The sequence below is a fragment of the Aquarana catesbeiana genome, linkage group LG11 (genome assembly GCF_042186555.1).
Source record: "Aquarana catesbeiana isolate 2022-GZ linkage group LG11, ASM4218655v1, whole genome shotgun sequence".
Classification (NCBI taxonomy): Eukaryota; Metazoa; Chordata; class Amphibia; order Anura; family Ranidae; genus Aquarana; species Aquarana catesbeiana.
The window spans coordinates 251,744,542-251,766,942 of record NC_133334.1 but is presented as its reverse complement, the minus strand read 5'-3'; the positions used below and the strand labels follow the sequence as shown (position 1 = coordinate 251,766,942).

Below are 22,401 nucleotides of genomic sequence, written 5' to 3'. Positions count from 1 at the left end.
TGCATCCTCCATTGATCCCAGGACACCTTCTCATACAGAACATCATCTTCATCTTTGCTACTGTAAGATACAATGCAGAGAGCAAAGGTGATCATTTCTATGAGCTCAGGCCTAGCAGTTGTGTCAGTTAGGTGTGTTTAAAGTATGGTTAAACATGGAATCCAGCAAAATAGCAAACAAAAATAATAGCACAATAAAGGATAAAATATAAAAGCAGTGTTTGCTGCAATACTCAACTTCAATCTGGGGTTGTTCCCACAGTACCCCCCCCCCCCCCCCCCCCCCCCCCCCCCCCCCCCCCCCCCCAAAAAAAAAAAGACGTCCTCAATCTTCTAGACTAAATGACAGGTAGCATCATTCAACCCACATCTTCTAATGTATGGTAAACACAATGAGATTATCGGACGAATGATCATCTGTTTTTTTTTGCATGTTAATCTCATATGGAAAATTAAGAGGTTACTAAAGTTATGAAAATTCTCGTTCGCCAGAATAAAAATTCAGAAGTGATGTAATCTATTGTATTGTATTTTCAGATGAGAACTGTACTGATTAAACAAAAATCCTACGATCTGGTATTGTACGAGAACATTTTTCATGCTTGTTCAATTAAATAATATCAGGTGAACTTTTGTGACTGGCTCTCGAAAGCTGTGTACTAACGATCAGATTATCGTACGATCGATTTGAAAGTGATATTTTTCATACAATTTTCTGTACAGCCAGGGGTGTCCATCCTTTTGACCTTCCTGGGTCAAATTGGAAGAAGAGGCATTGTCTTGGGTGAAACATAAAATACACTATCAATAAGGATAGCTGATGAGCAGAAAAAGTCAGACAGATCACAAGTTAACGATCACTGATATAAATAACGTATCTATCTAAGTAAAAAAACTATTCTTTGGTATTTTTTTTATTATAAAAGTAAAAGAGGGCAACATAAAACTAGTGTGATATTCAAAATTTTTTGTTTTTGATAAACTAACGCATCGATATCTGGTTTGATGAAAGTAGCAGCAATTCTCAATGAATTCTCAAGGTGCTCATCAGATATTTTGCTTCTAATTGTGCCCTTGGTTTGCTTCAGTCTTGAAAAAAGTCGCTCACAAATACAGGTGCTGCCGAAAAAGAATGACATGAATAAGGCGTGATTGTGAAGAGTGGTAAGATAAAAGTCCAGCAAAAAGAATTTTCTCTTTCTTCGGCTGCATGTGTTCGCTAAGTGTAAACAAATTTTTACTTAATTTATCATGTCTATTGGTCATTTTTTTCCACTGCTTTGAGCCCTTCTTGTGGTCTTTCAGAAAGGTGCACAGTTTTCTCAATGAAGATCAAATCTACACATAATTTGGAGTCATATTTGTAGTCTGGTCTTTTTGATCTTGCCACCTAGAGGCAACTAGTGGAATCTAAAATGTAAAAAACCTTACTTTTTCTGTTCTTGAAAAGTGATGACTGCTCCACCATGGCTTCCTGGCTGGATGTGGCAACAGGGAGGCAGAGAAGGGACACATTCCTCCAGGCCACTCAGCCCTGCCAAGGCAGAAACTGCAGAATCTCTGTCTGATTTCTCCAGGAACCACAGGAGGATGTCCTGGCTTGGTGACCTGGAAAAGATAACATATTGTGTTCAAACAAACATAGCGCTTAAAACTGCAACACAGATCTCGCTGATATCTATTCTTCAAAACAAAAAGTTCTAATGTAAAATTTAGTAATAAAAAAGCTATTTCAGTTGTTAATATGTTTGCATTTTGTTTTCAAGCATTGTAGAAAATCTGTACCTTCAAAAGGGAGCAGAGTGAAATAAAGAAAGCATCAAGCTGTACAACTCAGTCCTGACATTTTCTTTGTGGAAATAAAAGTCTATCAAGATTTGACAACAAACGCGTTTCAGGGGTTACGTGGTAATCCCCCTTCATCAAGGCTTAGTTTTTATATATAATAAAAATCGGGATGAAGTCATTACTGGAAAGAGGTCCAGGGGATAGCTCAAACATTTGCAGACTACCACATTCTGTAAGATCTGGCCTTTTTCCTCCTTTATGTCTCAAATATACCAACCAAAACTTAAAAGAAGTCTACAGTATCTCACAAAAGTGAGTACACCCCTCACATTTTTGTAAATATTTTATTCTATCTTTTCATGTGACAACACTGAAGAAATTACACTTTGCTACAAAGTAGTGAGTGTACAGCTTGTATAACAGTGTAAATGTGCTGTCCCCTTAAAATAACTCAACACACAACCATTAATGTCTAAACCGCTGGCAACAAAAGTGAGTACACCCCTAAGTGAAAATGTCCAAATTTGGCCCAATTAGCCATTTTCCCTCCCCGGTGTCATGTAACTCGTTGTTACAAGGTCTCATATGCGAATGGGGAGTAGGTGTGTTAAATTTGGTGTTATCGCTTTCACTCTATCATACTGGTCACTGGAAGTTCAACATGGCACCGCATGGCAAAGAACTCTCTGAGGATCTGAAAAAAAGAATTGTTGCTCTACATAAAGATGGCCTAGGTTATAAGAAGATTGCCAAGACCCTGCAGCACCGTGGCCAAGACCATAGAGTTGTTCTCCAGGACAGGTTCCACTCAGAACAGGCCTCGCCATGGTCGAACAAAGAAGTTGAGTGCACGTGCTCAGCATCATATCCAGAGGTTGTCATTGGGAATTAGACGCATGAGTGCTGCCAGCATTGCTGCAGAGGTTGAAGGGGTGGGGGGTCAGCCTGTCAGTGCTCAGACCATACGCTGCACACTGCATCAAATTGGTCTGCATGGCTGTCATCCCAGAAGGAAGCCTCTTCTAAAGATGATGCACAAGAAAGCATGTAAACAGTTTGCTGAAGACAATCAGACTAAGGACATGGATTACTGGAACAATGTCATGTGGTCTGATGAGACCAAGATAAACTTATTTGGTTCAGAAGGTGTCAAGCGTGTGTGGCGGCAACCAGGTTAGGAGTACAAAGACAAGTGTGTCTTGCCTACAGTCAAGCATGGTGGTGGGAGTGTCATGGTCTGGGGCTGCATGAGTGCTGCTGGCACTGGGGAGCTACAGTTCATTGAGGGAACCATGAATGCCAACATGCACTGTGACATACTGAAGCAGAGCATGATCCCCTCCCTTCAGAGATTAGGCCGCAGGGCAGTATTCCAACATGATAATGACCCCAAACACACCTCCAAGATGGCCACTGCCTTGCTAAAGAAGCTGAGGGTAAAGGTGATGGACTGGCCAAGCATGCCTCCAGACCTAAACCCTATTGAGCATCTGTGGGGCATCTTCAAATGGAAGGTGGAGGAGCGCAAGGTCTCTAACATTTACCAGCTCCGTGATGTCGCAAGGAGGAGTGGAAGAGGACTCCAGTGGCAAACTATGAAGATCTGGTGAACTCCATGCCCAAGAGGGTTAAATCAGTGCTGGAAAATTATGGTGGCCACACAAAATATTGACACTTTGGGCCCAATTTGGACAGTTACACTTAGGTGTGTACTCACTTTTGTTGCCAGCGGTTTAGACATTAATGACTGTGTGTTGAGTTATTTTGAGGGGACAGCAAATTTACACTGTTATACAAGCTGTACACTCACTACTTTACATTGTAGCAAAGTGTCATTTCTTCAGTGTTGTCACATGAAAAGATATAATAATATATTTACAAAAATGTGAGGGGTGTACTCACTTTTGTGAGATACTGTACACTTCGCCATCTTCTTAATGTAACCAAATCATGCATCTCTCTCCAATGGAAAGACACTCAACCCCCGTCCATCGGACTTTGGCTTAATAGAGTAGTAGAACTGAATCAGAAAGAAGATCTTGTGCTTTCTGCGCAACACAAACGCGAGGTGTACTCTAAAACCTGGACTTTATAGACCGTGTTTGTCTATTTGGAGGAGGGCAAGGCGCTCTTTGATGGGAGTTCGGCTCAGCCTCTAAGACTGAGAACTAAGTATACACCGCTGAATGCTCAGTTCTCGGTCCCCAGTGAGGCGGTGACTGTCAGTCACCGGCTCTGTGCTAGACCCCTTCTGTGCTGACTGGAGCACAGAGCTGTGAAGGGGACGGGAGCAGCGCACTGAGAGGCTGAGCCAGGAATCGAGGGGGATCCTGACATTAAAGTTATTGTAAACCTTAGATTTTTTTATATATATATAAAAATAACAAACATGCCTATACCTACCTGCTCTGTGCAATTGTTTTTCACTATTTCTGGGGTCTCCCGAGGGTGCTCCAGGCCCCTCCTCTTCATCGGGTGTCCATAGACCTCAAGTTTACACAGGCAAGCCCTGAAATCGCAGCAAAAAAATTGCTGCAAAACCGTGCAACTTTGTGAAAGGGGCTTTAAAAAGGTACCACAGATCTATTTTAATTGTCTTGTTTGCAATAAATGTGTTTCATAATTTGAAAGGTTTACCTTAATTTTTTTTAATCTCTCACTGTGAACAGGTTTTAGAAATATTACTTTGTAACTGTATGAATTCTACCACAATGAGAATTATTAAAGTGTTTACAAACCCTTGTTTTTTTTAATTTTTATAAAAATAACAAACATGTTATGCTTACCTGCTTTGTGCAAGAGCAGCCCCAATCCTCCTCTTCTGGGGTACCCCGCCGGTGCTCCTGTCTCCTTCCTTTCATTGGGTGCCCCCCAATGGAAAGCCGCTTTCCCTGGGGGACCCGTGCAGGCTCACTCCCGAATTCCGCTGCTGCGTCCATTGAGACACAGAGGGAACTCGGCCATGCCCCCCGCTTCTGTGTCACATGATTTGATTGACAGCCAATGGCTCCTGCTGCTATCAATCTGTCCAATAAGGAGAGAGACCGCATCTGGAGCCTCTGCGCTTGTGCACATCGCTGGATCGGATCAGGCTCAGGTAAGTAAAAGGGGGGGGGGGTTCTAAAGGGGCAGCTGCAGCAAAGAAGGTTTTTCTGTATACATTAAGGTGACAAACCAGTTCCAGCCTGCCTCTACGCCAGCCAATCTGCTCCAGTCTGCCTCCACACCAGCCGATCTGCTCCAGTCTGCCTCCACGCCAGCCGAACTGCTCCAGCCTGCCTCCACGCCACCCGATCCACTCCAGCCTGCTTCCATGATTGCCAATGGGGTTAGGATAGCCTCTGATGGTTCTGACCCTGATGACCCACCTAACCCTGCTAACCTTCTGCCTGCTGTCCAGCCTGATGCTCCAGTATTTGCTGTTCAGCCTGATGTTCCGTTGCCCACGGTCCAGCCTGAAGTTCCAGTTCCCACGGTCCAGCCTGATGTTCCAGTGCCCAAAGCCCAGCCTGAAGTTCTGGTGCCCGTTACCCAGTTTGCTGAGCCGGTGCCTGTTACCCAGCCCGTTGAGCCGGTGCCCGTTACCCAGCCTGTTGAGGCAGTGCCCCTCACCCAGCCTGTTGACCTGGTGCCCTTCACCCAGCCTGCTGGGCCGATGCCCGTCACCCAGCTTGCTGAGCCGATGCCTGTTACCCAGCCTACTGGGCCAGTGCCAGTTACCCAGCCTGTTGATACGGTGCTTGCTAAATCGGTTCCTGATGCCCAGCTCACTGCTGCAGCTGTTCAGCCTGTTGCTCCGGTGCCCCCTGTTCAGACTGTTGCTCCAGTGCCCGCTGCCCGGCCTGATGTTCCAGTACCCTCTTTCCGGCCTGATGGTCCAGTGCCTCTGCCTGCCGTCCAGTCTGATGATCCAATGCCCATTGCCCAGCTTGATAACCCAGTACCTGATACCCAGCCTGATGATCCAGTTCCTGATGATCCGGTTCCTGGTGCCCAACCTGCTGATTATGTGCCTGTTTCCCAGCTTGCTGTACCGCCGCCCAACTTGATGTGCCTCTACCTGCTGCCCAGCTTGATTTGCCTCTACCCGCTTCCCAGCTTGATGTGCCTTTACCCGCTGCCCAGCTTGATGTGCCTCTGCCTGCTGCTCAGCTTGATATGCCTGCATTCCAGCCCGCCTCTGACGATTCTCTAACCAAGGAGCGGCTTGATGTCATGAACTTTTTGCAGCTACGACTAGTCCGGAGGTCACTCCTTCGAGGGGCGGTACTGTCAAGAAAGGTTTCACCTGCTGGTGGCGCTGTCTCTCCTATGGGCCACAGTTCCGGTGTCCACCAGCAGGTGTCTCCCGGCAGTCTGGAGCTGACATCATCTCCTGCAATCAGGCATCACCTGAGGCTGATTGCAGGAGGTGTGTGTATATACCTGACAGATGCTTGCACTCATCACCCTGGTATTCTATCCATGTGCCCTGACCTGTGTTTGCTGAATCCTGTGTGCCTGAATTCTGAATCCTGTGTTCCTGAACCCTGCATCTGTTTCTGGACCCCTGCCCTGCAGCCTGATCCCTTCCCGCCTGCTTTCTCCGTCTCCTGTTACACTTTTCCTGCCCTGTCTTGCTCCCAACTCCCACCGCTTAATCTCCTGTGTATGACCCTGGCTTGGCTATGATTACAATTTTGGTATTCCCTGTCTGCTGTATATGCTTAGTTTAGACAGTTGTTCTTTGTGGGTCACTATTTGGTTGTTTGATTTGTTTTACACAGTTTGGTATGTTGGAGGTGCGTTTATATCTTTGTCGTTCACTTATCTTTTAAATAAATTATATTATTGCACTACTTGTGTCTGGCATTTTCTGTCAGTCCACACACTTCTGGTCCCCCCAGTTCCTGACACTGAGTCTCCAGACCACGTCTTCAACCATAGAGCCCTTAGAGTAGAATTTATTAAGGATGAAAACCTAGCTGCCATTCTGACGGATTCCGCAGAGACACCCCCCATGAAACCCACAGCTTTCTGCAGATGGTATCTAACAGATCTTCCTGGGAAGTTCTGGCCTCAATGTGCTCCTTCAACTGTGTTCCAGGTTCCTCAGTTGAAGCCATAGCTGGCTTGAGATTGGATAAAGTCGAATCCCATGCCTTTTTTGGAAGGGAATCCGCCCTCTTAGCCATGGTATCTTTTAAGATGCCGATATCCTCAAAAGCCAGATCGGTATTCCTTGATACCTGGGAAAAAGCTGCATCTAACCTGGGCTTTTTATTCCACACCTGAACAGATTCATCCTCATCAAAAGGGAATCTTCTCTTAAGTGATTTAGAGAAAAAGGGAGCTCTTTCTGGATCTCTCCATTCTCTCTTCACAGCCTCTGAAAGGACCTTGTGCACTGGAAACACACAATGCTTGACCTGGAACATCTTATCATAAAAAGATAATTGGACCTTATCTTCATGAATGTTTAGGGTGGTATGGATTGTTTTTACCAAATCGTCCAAACTCTCCAAGGACAGTTTGTATTTAGAAGATTTTCTATCTTTATCTTCTCTCTCTTCAGTCCTTTGGAGAGTTAGCAACACTACCCCCCTATTCCTCTGAGTCACTAACCTCTCTCGGAACAGAGGTGGATGGCCGAGGACTGGATGGCACATTACTCTGCCTGCCAGACTGTAGTACAGGATTCTTTTATCTAAATAAGAACGAAAAGATTGAAAAGTGACAAGAAGCTCACTGCACTGAGGAGATGATTCCTGTTTCACCAAGTTAGCTACACAGGCCTTGCATAGAGGCTTGGACCAGGAATCGCTAAGGGTTGTTTTACAGAAGGGACACTTCCTTTTTGGAGGAGGAGAGTGCTTGGTTTTCCAAAACACAAACAAAAGAAAAAAAAAGGACACAAGCTAGGGCATAGGATCCCTCCATAAAAAAAAAAAACGCCCGCCAACAGTCCAAGGCACAGAAGAATCATGCATCCTTATTACACTTCCCAGGGACGTAACCATGGCGGAGGAAACACTACAACTTAGGCCATGGTGGAAGTATCCTGACTTTTAAAGATTATGACCGCAGAGTTTCCTGGGAAAGTGGGTGGAGCTACGCTCTCTCCAGGTGCTGTCCTGAAAGATGATTTGATAAATTTCAGTGTGTTCACATAAATAAGAGGTAAGGGGAAATCCTCCAATTAGGGCACCTGTTTCAGTGACATCTAACAGCAGCATTCCCCTAATGGTGTAGCAATTTTTTCTTACTTCCAGTTGCATCTCAGGGCAGGAAGTATAGGTAAAGCTTCAACAAAACACATACAGGAAAAAAAAGTGACCATATCCCCGCAAAAATGATTCCCATCATAAACTGCCGGCGTGTGTGCTTTACTATGCTGTAGTAGCATCAGCTACATACAGTATGCAGTGCTGTGCTCTGCAGCAATACAAGTAACTTTCTGTCTGCTGCCAAAACTGATTTGAGTCCGCTTGAATGCTTCTCAGCCATTCTTGATGTCATCCACCTGCCTCTCCACCTTGACCGTACAGAGAAAGCCCTGTATTCATTGATAAAAAATACAAGACTTCCCCTGAATGGCTAAAAAGCATTCTGGCAGACTTAATTTAGTTCTAGCAGCAGATGGAAAGTCACCTGTACTGCTTAGGAACAGAGTGTCGCATACTGTATGAACCATGAACAGGGTCCAAATCACCTACAAAATTGTAATCTTTGTTGGATATTTCCTTGACCATTCTTCAATTAATTCTATTAGAGTTGAGTTCATTTTAACAGCCAGCCTATACTATGGAGTGGGGGCATTTCTTTGACACAAGATTTACACAACTTTCACACATTTCTAATTGGTTTCAACTGGAAAAATGTGTGAATTCTGGGTGAAAATTGTGAGTCTGGTCTGAAAACATTAATAAAAGCCCTCTATATCTAATTTATAATATATTAGGAACTGCACATGAAGGTGTAGATTCATTAACATGCTGTGTTGAGGGACTTTACACATCGACAAAATAGAGGACATCATTTCTCTACTTTCTCCTCCATTGCAGCCTTTTCCCTCTTCTCTCTTTGCTATCACCACCTCTGAAGTGGAGAAGAGGAGAGGGACATTGTGACAGACCCAACCAGGACAGGGGCTTTTGGAGAGGACTGCAGGGTAGCCTCTTGCCTACAGACTAAGGGCCCTGGCTTTTGAGGTGGGCTCTATTCTTGGGAGGTGTGTGCCTGAGGGACCCTTGGAGTGGTCTTGCTTCAGATTCAGGTCCTTGTCTCCCGAAACACACAGACCCTGGGAATCTAGGACCTGGATACAGATTTGGGCCCTTTGTGCCCAAACCAGCAATGACTGCTTTAGACTGTGAGACTCAGAGCAGATGTTAATATAATCAGTCAAAACAACCTGATGCTGGGGTCTCCTGCTATAATTTGTTTTCTAAGGTGTTTTTCTCCCATGGTATCATTTCACCATTGTGTGCCTCCTAGGTGTGAATTTTAATTGTGTCACTTATTGTTTATGTCTGTTTGCTAATCCTTTAGAGATTTGGACAGCCCTAGGTCTTCTTACTGGGGAACTGGTGCCGAACTGTCTGGGTGGGCACTGTCACCTAGCCTTGTCTAGGTGACTAGTTAGCTTACTGTTTATAAGATTGATGTTTATGTTGGCTGTTCCTTAGCAGTGTTATTTATCTTACTGCTTACAGTTTGCATTGTTAGGGTAATGTGATCAGGCTCCTACCTGATTTTGTGCGCTATATATTCTATGTGAATTTACAATAAAGTGAGTTCCAGTTTGCACCTAAGCTAGTGTCGTCTAGATCAGTGATCTCCAAACTGTGGCCTGAGGACCAGATGCTGCCCTTTGCTTGCTTTTATCAAGCCTGCGGGGCACTATTACATCCACTGATACCAACAATGGGGCATAATCCCCCCCCCCCCCCCCCACTGAAACCAATGAAGGGCACAATTCCTACCACAAATACAAATGATGGGGCACAATTTCTCTCAATGACACCAACATTGGGTCCCAATGATGGGGCACTATTCCTCCCAGTGAGAACAACAATGGGGCACAATTCCTCCCGCTGACACCAATGATAAGGCACGATTACTCCCACTGAAACAAACGGTAGGGCACGTCTCCTCCCACTAACATCTGGACGTTTTCTACTCCCAATGGCCACAGTCCAGCATACAAAAGTCTGACAGTAAACTGGCCCTTTGTTGAGAAAATTTGGATACCCCTGGTCTAGATCTTGGGTGCAATTTCAGCCAGAATGCCTGGATCCTGGTTTCAGACTGGAGGAAGCTGCATTTTGACAGAGGCACCCAAGCTGGGTGCCAAGTGGTCTGTCACAAACATAATTTACACAAACAGGCAGTACTTACTATCGCACCTAATTAAACTGGCCGTACATATTGACTTTATTTAGCTGATTCTCAATGTGCTGCAATGGGGAGTGAATAACAGCATCTTCACTTCACATCGCAGCTTATCAAACTACTGCACAGTGAATACAAGTCATGATAATCACTATCATGCCTTATCTCAGTTTAATGAACGTACACCTAAATGCGAGAGAGGGATTTATTATGTTACATTTATTATCAGAAGATCTGACTTTTTAATGTAGCCGATTGCTTACCGTAAGTGAGATACGTTCTGCCGAGCAAAGCAATACAAGGAGAAGACAGCGGAGTGGACCTGTTTGGTGAAATTCAGTATGGTTGGCGTGGCATCGTTACCAACTACAAACACCTGTAATCACAACATTGACAATCAGATACAGAATAATCACAGGGGGTGATGATCGGACGCAGAGCAATCGCAACACTCATTCAGAGAATGGAAAGATGTCTATGAAGTGGCTGAACATCATTGGAATGGGATGTTTGCGTCCCACAGCTGGAACACAAGACTGCATACTGTATATGCAGCTGAGGCTACATACAGTTTCTATAGCATGCCCAGCAGGTGCACTTGTTAGTGTAAGATTAAGTTTGTTGGGGCCAGCTTGGATCAAATAAAATAGGCAAAGTGAAAGTTAATCTGAAGGTCAGCTTTAAAGGCGCAGTTCACCGTATGAGTAAAATAGTCTATGCACACAAGGGGTCCCAGTATATTACAGCACAGTGTGATTGGCACACCTGTAGGGCTCTGCTTGCACCCTCAAAGCCTGCCCAATGTACTCCTATATATTACAGCGTGCTGTGATTGGCACACCTGTAGGGCTCTGCTTGCACCCTCAAAGTCTACCCAATGTACTCCCATATCGTTTACTTTTGCTTGTCCCTAATAGCTTATTGTGCACAGCAGGGCTTAGACCAGTGGTTCTCAACCCTACTAGTGCTGTGACCCCTTGATAAAATTTCCCAAGCTGTGGGGACCCCTAACAGTAAAATTATTTTCATAGCGTGGGTTGTCAGCCTCCAAGAAAAGTAATTTGCGCCCCAAACCCACGGACATTTACCTGAGTCCCTTCTGCTCGTACAATTTTAAAACCCCTTATGGTATATTTTAGGATGTACCACTCCTCTCTTTTGTTATCCTTTCTTTCCCTTTTATTTCTCTCTATCCTAATTTCTTGTTTTTATTCCCCCATTCCTCTTTTGCCATCTTTCTTGTTCTTTCACTTATTCCTTCTCTCCATTTTTCTTTGTTCCTCCCCCTCTTTTCCTCTCCCTTCCATGTATTCTCTATTTTTATTCCTTCTCTTACTCCTTAGTGGGGGGGGGGGGGGATGGGATGAGTGGCAGTGCTGGTGGGGGGTGGAATGACTGGCAGTGCTAGGAGGAGTTCTGATCAGGCAACTTAGGTCATCTGCAGAACTGTAGTGGGGACTTTTAATGACTACTATAATCACAGGTAGTGTTACTCACTGTGTCTCTGGCTTCACTGCGTCTCATACTTTGTGGTGTCTCGCAGCAGTGACACCTATGCTGAAATCAGGATATGGGGTCTCCTCCAGCCCGTCCCACTTCACATTCCTCACCAGTCAGCTGACCTCTAGTCTCTGCCCCCAGTCATGCCGTGAACTGAATGGGTGGCGGCGAAGAGGCTGAGTGGGCGGCTGCGGGCTCCAGGGACAGCCCTGCTGGGCGGCCGCGAAATAGCTGGGAGAGTGGTGCGGGCTTCAGGAACAGCCCAGGATTCGTGACCCCTGGAAAATCGTCATTCGACCCCCGAGGGGGTCCCGACCCCCAGGTTGAGAACCACTGGCTTAGACACTCATTTTCAGAGTCATGGAAGCACTTTGCTGGACGCTTCACTTTTTCAAAAGCAGTGCATGCTCTGTCCCCTTGTCTACATGGGCCTTTCTACTCAAGGTGAGCTATGCCTTAAAATATTTCATACACAGCAGATACTAGAAGTGTCTTTGCAGGTGCAAGTATAATCAACAACATTTACAACATCAAGAAGTACCTTATAATATCCCATAGGAATATGGCATTGGAGTTTTAATATATTCAGCTTACTTGCTCACTTACACTCACCTTAACAATGTCCTCGACACACTGAGACAATTCCAATTCTGACACCAAAATCTCTCCTGAGGATAAAGACTTTTCTATAAGAACAAGAATGAGAGAGGTGACAAACTTAATATGAGTGACAATGAGCCCATCTGGCATTTCATTTAAAGCAAATTTATACTCCTAAACATAAAGCTTTGCTAAAAATCTTGTTGGAATAAATGAATATGAATAAAGGGGCCAAAATGTGCTCCTCAGGAAGATGTTGTTGTAAACTCCTTCCAGTGCTGGTTACAAGTGTGAAGGCCCAACCTGGTAATATGATCAATTCTAATAAAAAAATATTATCCAATATGAACTTCCATCAGAAGAGATCAGATAACTACATGACTAAAACCTCGTACACACGCTTAGAATTTTGGATGACCGAACCTCCTTTTTTTTGTGGCATGCTAGTTAATGCCGAAAGTGAAGAGGTTACTCACAATACGAAAATTTTCGTACGACAGAATACAACGTCAGAAGTGACGTAATGTGTTGAATAGTTTTGTAGGTATTCTTAGCTTGCTCTTACGATCTTTTTCATACAAAAATTGTACTAATGAAACGAAAATCGGACGTTGAGTTCACATCCGACAAAAATTTTATCGTCTACACATCAAGCTTTTGTCTGATGAAAAACGGAAATCCGCTGCCGAAAGCACCGTACTAACGATCCGAAAATCGTCAGACAGCTCGTCGTACGAATTTTTCCATCTGATTTTCATATCGTGTGTACGGGCCTTAAGCCTTCAGGATGAACCTACTGACATTTCCAACAAAATACTGTTTTCATTGTTTATGGGTTTTTTTGTGAAAACAAGCTTCAACTCCTTTAAAGAGGCTCTGTCAATGGGGGGTGAGCAAACTAACTGCAGGCATGTAGGGAATCTGAAGCTGGGTAGGTCACTCTAAAGGGGTAAATAGAATAAGAGCACACTCTCTGAAAGTGCAAGTGAACTCCAGGAATGACCTTTGTTGCATACATACAATGGCCCAGATTGGCACAAAAAGTACGTATATCTCATACTTGATGGGCCGCTGGGGAAGCAGACGATTACAGTAGTAGTCAGCACTTTTACATGGATATCTACGATCTTCCACATCCTGTGTAAGGGTCCTTGCACACTGTCAATAGGGAGATGCTCGCTCGGCATTGCTGCCATTCATGAAACGCCAAGGCATTCTCTGACTGGTAGAGAGGATGGGCAGTAATGTCAAAATCTTGTATTCATTGACCCACCTGTGGTCGGTGTACAGAGGGGAACCTGCTTTCTCAGAATCTGGAACATGGCAGCTATCACTGTAGTATCAGTGTTTAATACAGTGATTGTCAGATTGCCTTGTGGCCTATAATGTAAGATATATGCATACTTACATTGTGTCAAGATAGACGAATAAGGATCATTCCAAGAGTTCAGCTTTAACGCTTCTAAAGAAAAAGTAGATAGGACTATCCAGCAGTGTTAATTTCAAAATTTTCGTCAGCAGTCTTTTTACAGTGATGAAAATGAAATGTACACCACATTTTCGTCCACGGACAAAAACTATGACGAAAATCAATCCATTTTCACCAACAAACGAAAACAAAAATGTGCGGGAGGGACGTTTACCCTCGTGAACTTACGGTTTCCCTGGAGCCCCACCTGTGTAGAGCCTGTGAGTGCTTCAGCTCTCAGCAAGCAAGTTCGTAGCATGCTTAGCAGTTAGCATTGTGCAGAATTACAGGCCTCCACCCAGACCACCGGCATCCAGAGCACTGTGTGCATTACAGGCCTCCTCAGACCACCAGCATCCAGAGCATGTGTGCATTACAGGCCTCCTCAGACCACCTTTCCAGATCACTGCGCAGCATTACAGGCCTCCTCAGACTGTCCAGAGCATTGTGCAGCATTACAGGTCTCTCAGACCACTGTCCCAGAGCACTGTACAGCATTACAGGCTTCCTCAGACCGTCCAGAGCATTGTGCAGCATTACAGGTCTCTCAGACCACCGTCCAGAGCACTGTGCAGCATGGCAGGCCTCCTCAAACCATCCAGAGCAGCTAAATCTGTGTCTGTGGAGTTTGTGCAAACCTTAATACCATACATAATAACATATTCAATTTTTTTTACTCCAGGTGTATATAATGAGTGTGGAAATCGTAGAGAAATGCTTAAATAATACATTACACTTTAACTAAACCCATTTGATTTTAGTTGACTAAAATATACTGGAGATTTTAGTTGACTAAAATGTATTGTAGATTTTAGTCAACTAAATACAACTAAAACAATTGCAGGTGACTAAAATGAGACTAAAACTAAAATGGCATTTTAGTCAAAAGCCTATGACTAAAACTAAATTGAATAATTGATGCAAAAATTAACACTGCTGTCCAGTCTGTAGAGTATTTATAGCCTACTGAACTCTAAGCAATTAGTAGGGGTGTGCAGCCTACTCCAAGACATAGATGTGAGGTGGAGTCTGAGTCCATTTGGCTTAAATAAAGTAAAATATATAAGCAGTTTGTTCTATGTTACACATCTGGTTGTCCTGCTCCTGATCTTGACCTTCTGGATAGAGATCTTTACAATACATAAAGAGGTGACAGGCCTTTGCATCTCAGAAGCGCCAGAAATTGCCCTCTACTCCATGCTCCCAGGATCAACTTCCTTATATCTGTCAGAATGGTGATTCAATCTCCATTCTTCCATCAAGAAATAAATAGTTACAGTATCTCACAAAAGTGAGTACACCCCTCACATTTTTATAAATATTTTATTCTATCTTTTCATGTGACAACACTGAAGAAATGACACTTTGCTACAATGTAAAGTAGTGAGTGTACAGCTTGTATAACAATGTAAATTAGCTGTTTCTTCAAAATAACTCAACACACAACCATTGATGTCTAAACCGCTGGCAACAAAAGTGAAAAGTACACCCCTAAGTGAAAACGTCCAAATTGGGCCCATAATGTCAATATTTTGTGTGGCCACCATTATTTTCCAGCACTGTCTTAACCCTCTTGGGCATGGAGTTCACCAGAGCTCCACAGGTTGCCACTGGAGTCCTCTTCCACTCCTTCATGATGACATCACGGAGCTGGTGGATGTTAGAGACCTTGCGCTCCTCCACCTTCCATTTGAGGATGCTCAACAGGGTTTAGGTGTCTGGAGACATGATTGGCCAGTCCATCTTCTTTACTCTCAGCTTCTTTAGCAAGGCAGTGGTTGTGTTGGAGGTGTGTTTGGGGTCATTATGTTGGAACACTGCCCTGCGGCCCAGTCTCCGAAGGGAGGGGATCATGCTCTGCTTCAGTATGTCACAGGACATGTTGGCATTCATGATTCCCTCAATGAGCTGTAGCTCTCCAGTGCCGGCAGCACTCATACAGCCCCAGACCATGATACTCCCACCACCATGCTTGACTGTAGGCAAGACACACTTGTGCTTCTCACCTGGTTGCCGCCACACACGCTTGACACCATCTGAACCAAATAGCTTTATCTTGGTCTCATCAGACCATGGGACATGGTTCCAGTAATCCATGTCTTTAGTCTGTTTGTCTTCAGCAAACTGTTTGCGGGCTTTCTTGTGCATCATCTTTAGAAGAGGCTTCCTTCTGGGACGACAGCCATGCAGACCAATTTGATGCAGCATGCGGTGTATGGTCTGAGCACTGACAGGCTGACCTCCCACCCCTTCAACCTCTGCAGCAATGCTGGCAGTACTCATACGTCTATTTCCCAAAGACAACCTCTGGATATAATTCTCAGCATGTGCACTCAACTTCTTTGATCGACCATGGGGAGCCCTGTTCTGAGTGGAACCTGTGCTGTTAAACTGCTGCATGGTCTTGGCCACTGTGCTGCAGCTCAGTTTCAGGGTCTTGGCAATCTTCTTATAGCCTAGGCCATCTTTATGTAGAGCAACAATTCTTTTTTTCAGATCCTCAGTTCTTTGCCATGAGGTGCCATATTGACCAGTATGAGTGTGAGAGCGATAACACCAAATTTAACACACCTGCTCCACATTCACACCTGAGACCTTGTAACAATAATGAGTCACATGACACGGGGGAGGGAAAATGGCTAACTGGGCCCAATTTGGACATTTTCACTTAGGGGTGTACTCACTTTTGTTGCCAGCGGTTCAGACATTAATGGCTGTGTGTTGACTTATTTTGAGGGGGACAGCAAATTTACATTGTTATACAAGCTGTACACTCACTACTTTACATTGTAGCAAAGTGTCATTTCTTTAGTGTTGTCACATGAAAAGATATAATAAAATATTTGCAAAAATGTGAGGGGAATACTCACTTTTGTGAGATACTACATTGAATTGAGAGACTGACAACACAACTACAGTGCATGACAAATTTGACCAATGTGTAGCTACTTGGAGTATCTGGATTGAATATATGACCGCCGACCACTTCAAAAGCCTTCTGTAACATTGCTGGCAACTACCTCGTTGACTGGGGTCAGATCTATCCCTCTCAGTGGCTACCTCCCCTTCCACCCTCTCTGCTCTATTTGCATCTTCTCTCTGCTTCATTACTCCCCCCCCCCCCACAAGACCCCTCCCCCAGTACACAGATTATTTTAATACTTATGCCCATCTATTAAAATTTAGATCAACTCTATGTTTCCCACTGAGACCAATTTACATCATAAAACACCTTCAGACCTTACTTGTCTTATATACATGGTTGTTGTGTCTTCTCTCTCTGATTGTGTGGTCAATTCCTCTGGTAAACGTCAACTCCCTGCTCTATTTTTGTACTTTTTTTTTTTTTCTTTTACTGAAAATGTTCAATAGACCTTTAGCATTTAAAAAAAGTAAATGAGCCGTCTGAGACAGAGCCTGTCCTTATCCTTTCTCACAGCCTCTTATCCTGTCTCAAGAACGTTGGACATAAGCAGCATAATAAAGGCTGGCAGTTCAAGACAAACTTGTTTACAAAGCTACAGCTTAATATTTGTCCAACACTTTCTGCATACTGGTAGATTTTTTTTTTTTAGTGGGAAGAATAAAAAAAAACAAATTAAAAATGAGAATAGTAGCACTGCATTGAATCGAATGACTAAGCTTTTGCTGCGCTACAGGACAATGTGGCTACTTACCTGCCTGTAGCTCAGTGCAACGCAGCAGAGGTTCCAGCATTGGCAGAATTAGAAGTTTCTTTGCCAGGTCTGGTTGATCGCGCTCCATCTTCAGGATTGTTTCCGTGGCCACTCTCTGAAACTGACGTGCTGTCATCGTGTTTTGGATGTGCAGCAAATCCAGAATCTACAAGGGAAAGGCAGTACAGATGAATGCAAGAACTGCATCCTACGCAGAGTCATAGCCGAGCCCAGAGTACAGATTACTGGTATCTGCTTGCCAGCTTAATGGCCAAATTCATTATTGTACAAAGTTTCTTACAAAAGAGCATTACACATACACTTGTAACTTTTTGTACTGAGAAAAATGGTACGTTACCAAATCACATGAGACCGTGTCAGGACATGCTACAATCAGGGCCGTCTTTAATATTGATTGGACCCTGGGCAAACATTTTCTTGCCCCCCACTGGCCCCCACCATGGAATTTCTCTCTCCACCTGCTCTGAGAGCAGCTAGACTCAAAATCAGATTACTACAGCAGATCAGGCCAGCAATTGAGATTGGTTGCCAGGGGATGCAGCATATCATTACCACTCGTTGACTGGTTGCTAGAGGTTACAGTACACATTACAGCTCACTGAGCTAGATGTTACAGCACATCACTTCTGCTTGCTGAGTGGTTGCTAGAAGTTCACTTATTGGTTGCTAGAGGTTACTGCACATCATTACGGCTCACTGATTAGTTGCTGAAGGTTACAGCACATTTCCTTACTGCCTGCACACCATGGACTGGGGAGGTGTGGGGTAACGGAACACAATTAATCCTTTCATTGCTGGCAGGTGAGATCCCACTTGGAAGTGCATGATTAACCCATTTCAGATCTATGTTGGAAGTGTATGATTAACCATTTCTTTGCTAGCAGAACCCTAATAGAAATGCATGAAATTTCCAGCAGGGATCTTCTATCATTGAAAGGGCCATCATGTGCTTCCCCTGGGATCTACTATTTCCACTCCACTGTAGCTGCCATGGCACATACCTGAATGTACCCAAGTTGATCGATCAGTCAACTTGGGTAAAACCAGCCTGAAGGATTTTCATGCAATTATTCCTAGCAGTTGTTATAGGCACTAGCAATATTCACTGCATTCTCCTGGTGGGGATGGCTTCCCCCACCCCCTGCTGGAAAAAGACAATGGCTCAGCAGGAGGGATTGCCCCATCCACACTGACTGTGTTGATGGGTGAATCAAGCAACTTTCTTTTCTGCAACCATGGGTTGCAGGAAAGAAACTTGCTCTGTCTATGGCTAACCCAAGCCTCTCACAACAGCACACCTGCTTGCCCCACAAGCTGCGATCACCTCCCAAGGTAGTTCCTAATAGTTCATGCTCTGATGGTGGTAGCATGTAGTGGCTGCAAAGTCTTCTTACCAGATCCAGCGACACAACAGCAGTGGTCCCTTCAATCAGGTGCCCGGGGTTGCCCATGACGACTCCAGTAGGCACCGCAGCAAGGTCCATATCCTGACAGTGGCTCAGCAACATGACCCTCTCTCTCTTGCAGTCTCCCCCACATGGTACTTGCTTGGTGGTTTTTCAGTAGCTCGGTCTCTGGGGGGAACTGTTCCACATGTTCCTCTCACTAACTCCCCCCAGAACACTGCACTGTCCTGGTGACTTTTTGCCCGGGAAATTCTTGCTCCCTCCTTCTTTAAAAGCCGGATATAGTTCAGGTACCATGGGACTACATGTCCCATCATGCCTTGATTCTCTTCTGATTGGCAGCTTGTTCTGCTTAGCCAGAGGGAGGTGGAAGAACAAGAAAGGATTAGACAGAGCTGGCTGCTGACAGGAGGAGGGGAGGAAGGGATCGGGCCAGCGGTTGCAAGTACACAGACAACTCACAGCTGCACCTCGCCCCTGTCATAGCACAGCCAATCAGAGACCTGAAGTGGCCCGTGCAGCTGTGAGAGGAGAGATCACCGCTCAGCTACATTGATATGAATGACATGATATGAATGACAGGCAGGCCGCGAGGGCCCCAGTATCTAGGAGCGACCCTAGATATTCCGCCTGATTGGCTGCTTGTTCTGCTTAGCTTGAGGGGGAAGAACAAGCAGCGATTAAAGAGAGCTGGCTGCTGACAGGAGGAGGAGCAGTGAACGGGTTTAGTACACAGACAACCGCAGCTGCGCCTCTCCCCTGTCATAGCACAGCCAATCAGGGACCCATAGTGGCCCGTGCAGCAGTGTGAGGGGAGATCGATCAGCTACACTGGTGACAGGGAGGCCGCACGGGCCACTGTAGCTAGGAGCGAACCAAGATATTACACCTATGGCGAGCTCAAGGGGCAGCTGTTTTGGGCCCCACAAAAATGTCTGGGCCCTGGGCAGCTGCCCCTTTTGCCCAGCTTTAAAGACGGCCCTGGCTACAATAATGAAATGTCAATGCAGGGCAATATAGCCAGTCCATGTTTTGCAGTTGCTTGAACCGACTTAAGCTATTTAGGTTCTGAACATGAAAAGTGCCTATAGGTGGTTTTAAGTTTTGACAGATGACACTTTTTATGGGCAGAGAGATGCTGCTGCATCTAAAGACAGAATGTTTTAGGTCAATTGTTTTAAGCCCCATCTACTCTTGGAATTGGCTTTCTTCTCCAGCCATCTCTCTGTCCTATATTCCCATCAACTTCTTAACTGGAGGGGACACCTAACTCTCCCACAACCAACTGACATGCTATCCATAAATAAAAGCCTATACAAATCAGCTAGGGCATAAACCCTTATAAAATACACTAGAGCCTTCATAACTGAAAACATTGCATGGTTACCTGTGGGCAGACATTCTGGTAATACTCTTCTACAGTCAAGGACTGCTGGGGACATGAGGCCAGAATCTTGGCCACAGCATCACACTTCTTCCAGTTGCCGGCAGCAGCTTCTGCATCTCTTCCTCCAGCAACACCAGCTAAAAGGCAACAAAAAAAAAAAAAAATTAACATGTGTTTTTTTTTTTTACCAGCTAATTGGGATACACGAGTGGGAAACATTTCAAGCAGCAATTACTGCCTTCATTTGCCATATCTGTGCAGCCAACATCTACCAAGCATTGGAGCTGCTTTAGGCTGCTTTCACATTGAGCAATTTTTGAAGCGCTTTTTGCATTAAAAAAAGCACATCTCTTTAAATTCTATGTATGTCTTCAAAACTGGTGCATTGCGGTGTTAAAAATCCTGCTTGGTGCATATTTGGTCAGTTAAAAAAAAAAAAAAAAAAAGCTCCCCCTCATTGAAATGCATTGAAAACGCCGCAAAAGTGCACCAGTGTTGCGTTTTGGGTCACATGACCTGTGAAAAACGCACCGTAAACCTACGGATCAGTGTGAAAGTAGCCTTAGGGCTCATTTACACTTACTTCGGCTTCAATGCACATTAAAGCTCCTACTGCTTCAACAAGTTTTTATGATGTGTTTTTGATGCTTCGGTGGTGCTCTTTTGAAGCTTAGAGATGCCCTGTGTGTGTGCTTTAACAAGGGGGCCGCCAGATCCCGGCCCCTCACCCTATGTGAATGAGTATGGGGTACATTGTACCCCTACCCAGTCACCAAAAAAAAAGTGTCAAAAATAAAACGCAGTACACAGGTTTTTAATGTAATTATTAAGGCAGCTCCGGCGTCTCTTCCGACTTATTCTCCGCTCTCCGGCTCTTCTGCCTCCTCCCCTGACATCTTTTGCCCCTGCCGGTTCTTCTCCCCTCTGATGTCTTCTAGCCCTCTCCGGTTCTTCTCCCTCTGTCTTCTGCATCTGCCGGGTCTTCTCCGCTGTCTTCTCACTCTTTTGCCGGGTCTTCTCCGCTGTCTTCTCCCTCTGCTCTTCTTCCGATGTTGACTCAACGCTCTCTCCCACTCTAATGCTGGGTGTGCAGTGTGGCACTACTTACAGTAGCCCACAAAAGTGAGTACACATTTTTGCAAATATTTTATTATATCTTTTCATGTGACAACACTGAAGAAATGACACTTTGCTACAATGTAAAGTAGTGAGTGTACAGCTTGTATAACATTGTAAATTTGCTGTCCCTTCAAAACTCAACCCACAGCCATTAATGTATAAACCGCGGGCAACAAAAGTGAGTACACCCCTAAGTGAAAATGTCCAAATTGGACTAAAGTGTCAATATTTTGTGTGGCCACCATTATTTTCCAGCACTGCCTTAACCCTCTTGGGCATGGAGTTCACCAGAGCTTCACAGGTTGCCACTGGAGTTCTCTTCCACTCCTCCATGACGACATCACGGAGCTGGTGGATGTTAGAGACCTTGCGCTCCTCCATCTTCCGTTTGAGGATGCCCCACAGATGTTTAATAGGGTTTAGGTCTGGAGACATGCTTGGCCAGTCCATCACCTTTACCCTCAGCTTCTTTAGCAAGGCAGTGTTTGTCTTAGAGGTGTGTATGGGTTCATTATCATGTTGGAATATTGCCCTGCGGCCCAAAGGGAGGGGATCATGCTCTGCTTCAGTATGTCACAGAACATGTTGGCATTCATGGTTCCCTCAATGAACTGTAACTCCCCAGTGCCGTCAGCACTCATGCAGCCCCAGACCATGATACTCCCACCACCATGCTTGACTGTAGGCAAGACACACTTGTCTTTGTACTCCTCACCTGGTTGCTGCCACACATGCTTGACACCATCAGAACCAAATAAGTTTATCTTGGTCTCATCAGACCACAGGACATTGTTCCAGTGAGCTTGTCTTCAGCGAACTGCTTGCGGGATTTCTTGTGCATCATGTGTAGAAGAGACTTCCTTCTGGGATGACAGCCATGCAGATCAATTTGATGCAGTGTGCAGTGTATGGTCTGAGCGCTGACAGGCTGACCCCCCCCCCCACCCCTTCAACCTCTGCAGCAATGCTGGCAGCACTCATACATCTATTTCCCAAAGACAACTCCTGGATATGATGCTGAGCACGTGCACTCAACTTCTTTGGTCGACCATGGTGAGGCCTG

At 44.9% G+C, this 22,401-nt stretch overlaps 1 protein-coding gene across 1 annotated transcript in view; it reads right to left on the bottom strand.

The window, feature by feature from the left end:
- The window catches only part of TANGO6 (transport and golgi organization 6 homolog), a 112,344-nt gene that overhangs the window by 69,744 nt on the left and 20,199 nt on the right, over window positions 1-22,401 (bottom strand). The window contains exons 5-10 of the mRNA XM_073605575.1: window positions 20,220-20,356; window positions 17,406-17,571; window positions 12,273-12,346; window positions 10,424-10,536; window positions 1,431-1,607; window positions 4-60 (exon numbers count right to left, since the gene is read on the bottom strand). Of these exons, the coding sequence (XP_073461676.1) occupies window positions 4-60; window positions 1,431-1,607; window positions 10,424-10,536; window positions 12,273-12,346; window positions 17,406-17,571; window positions 20,220-20,356 (724 nt within the window). The remainder of the gene's footprint in view (window positions 1-3; window positions 61-1,430; window positions 1,608-10,423; window positions 10,537-12,272; window positions 12,347-17,405; window positions 17,572-20,219; window positions 20,357-22,401) is intronic.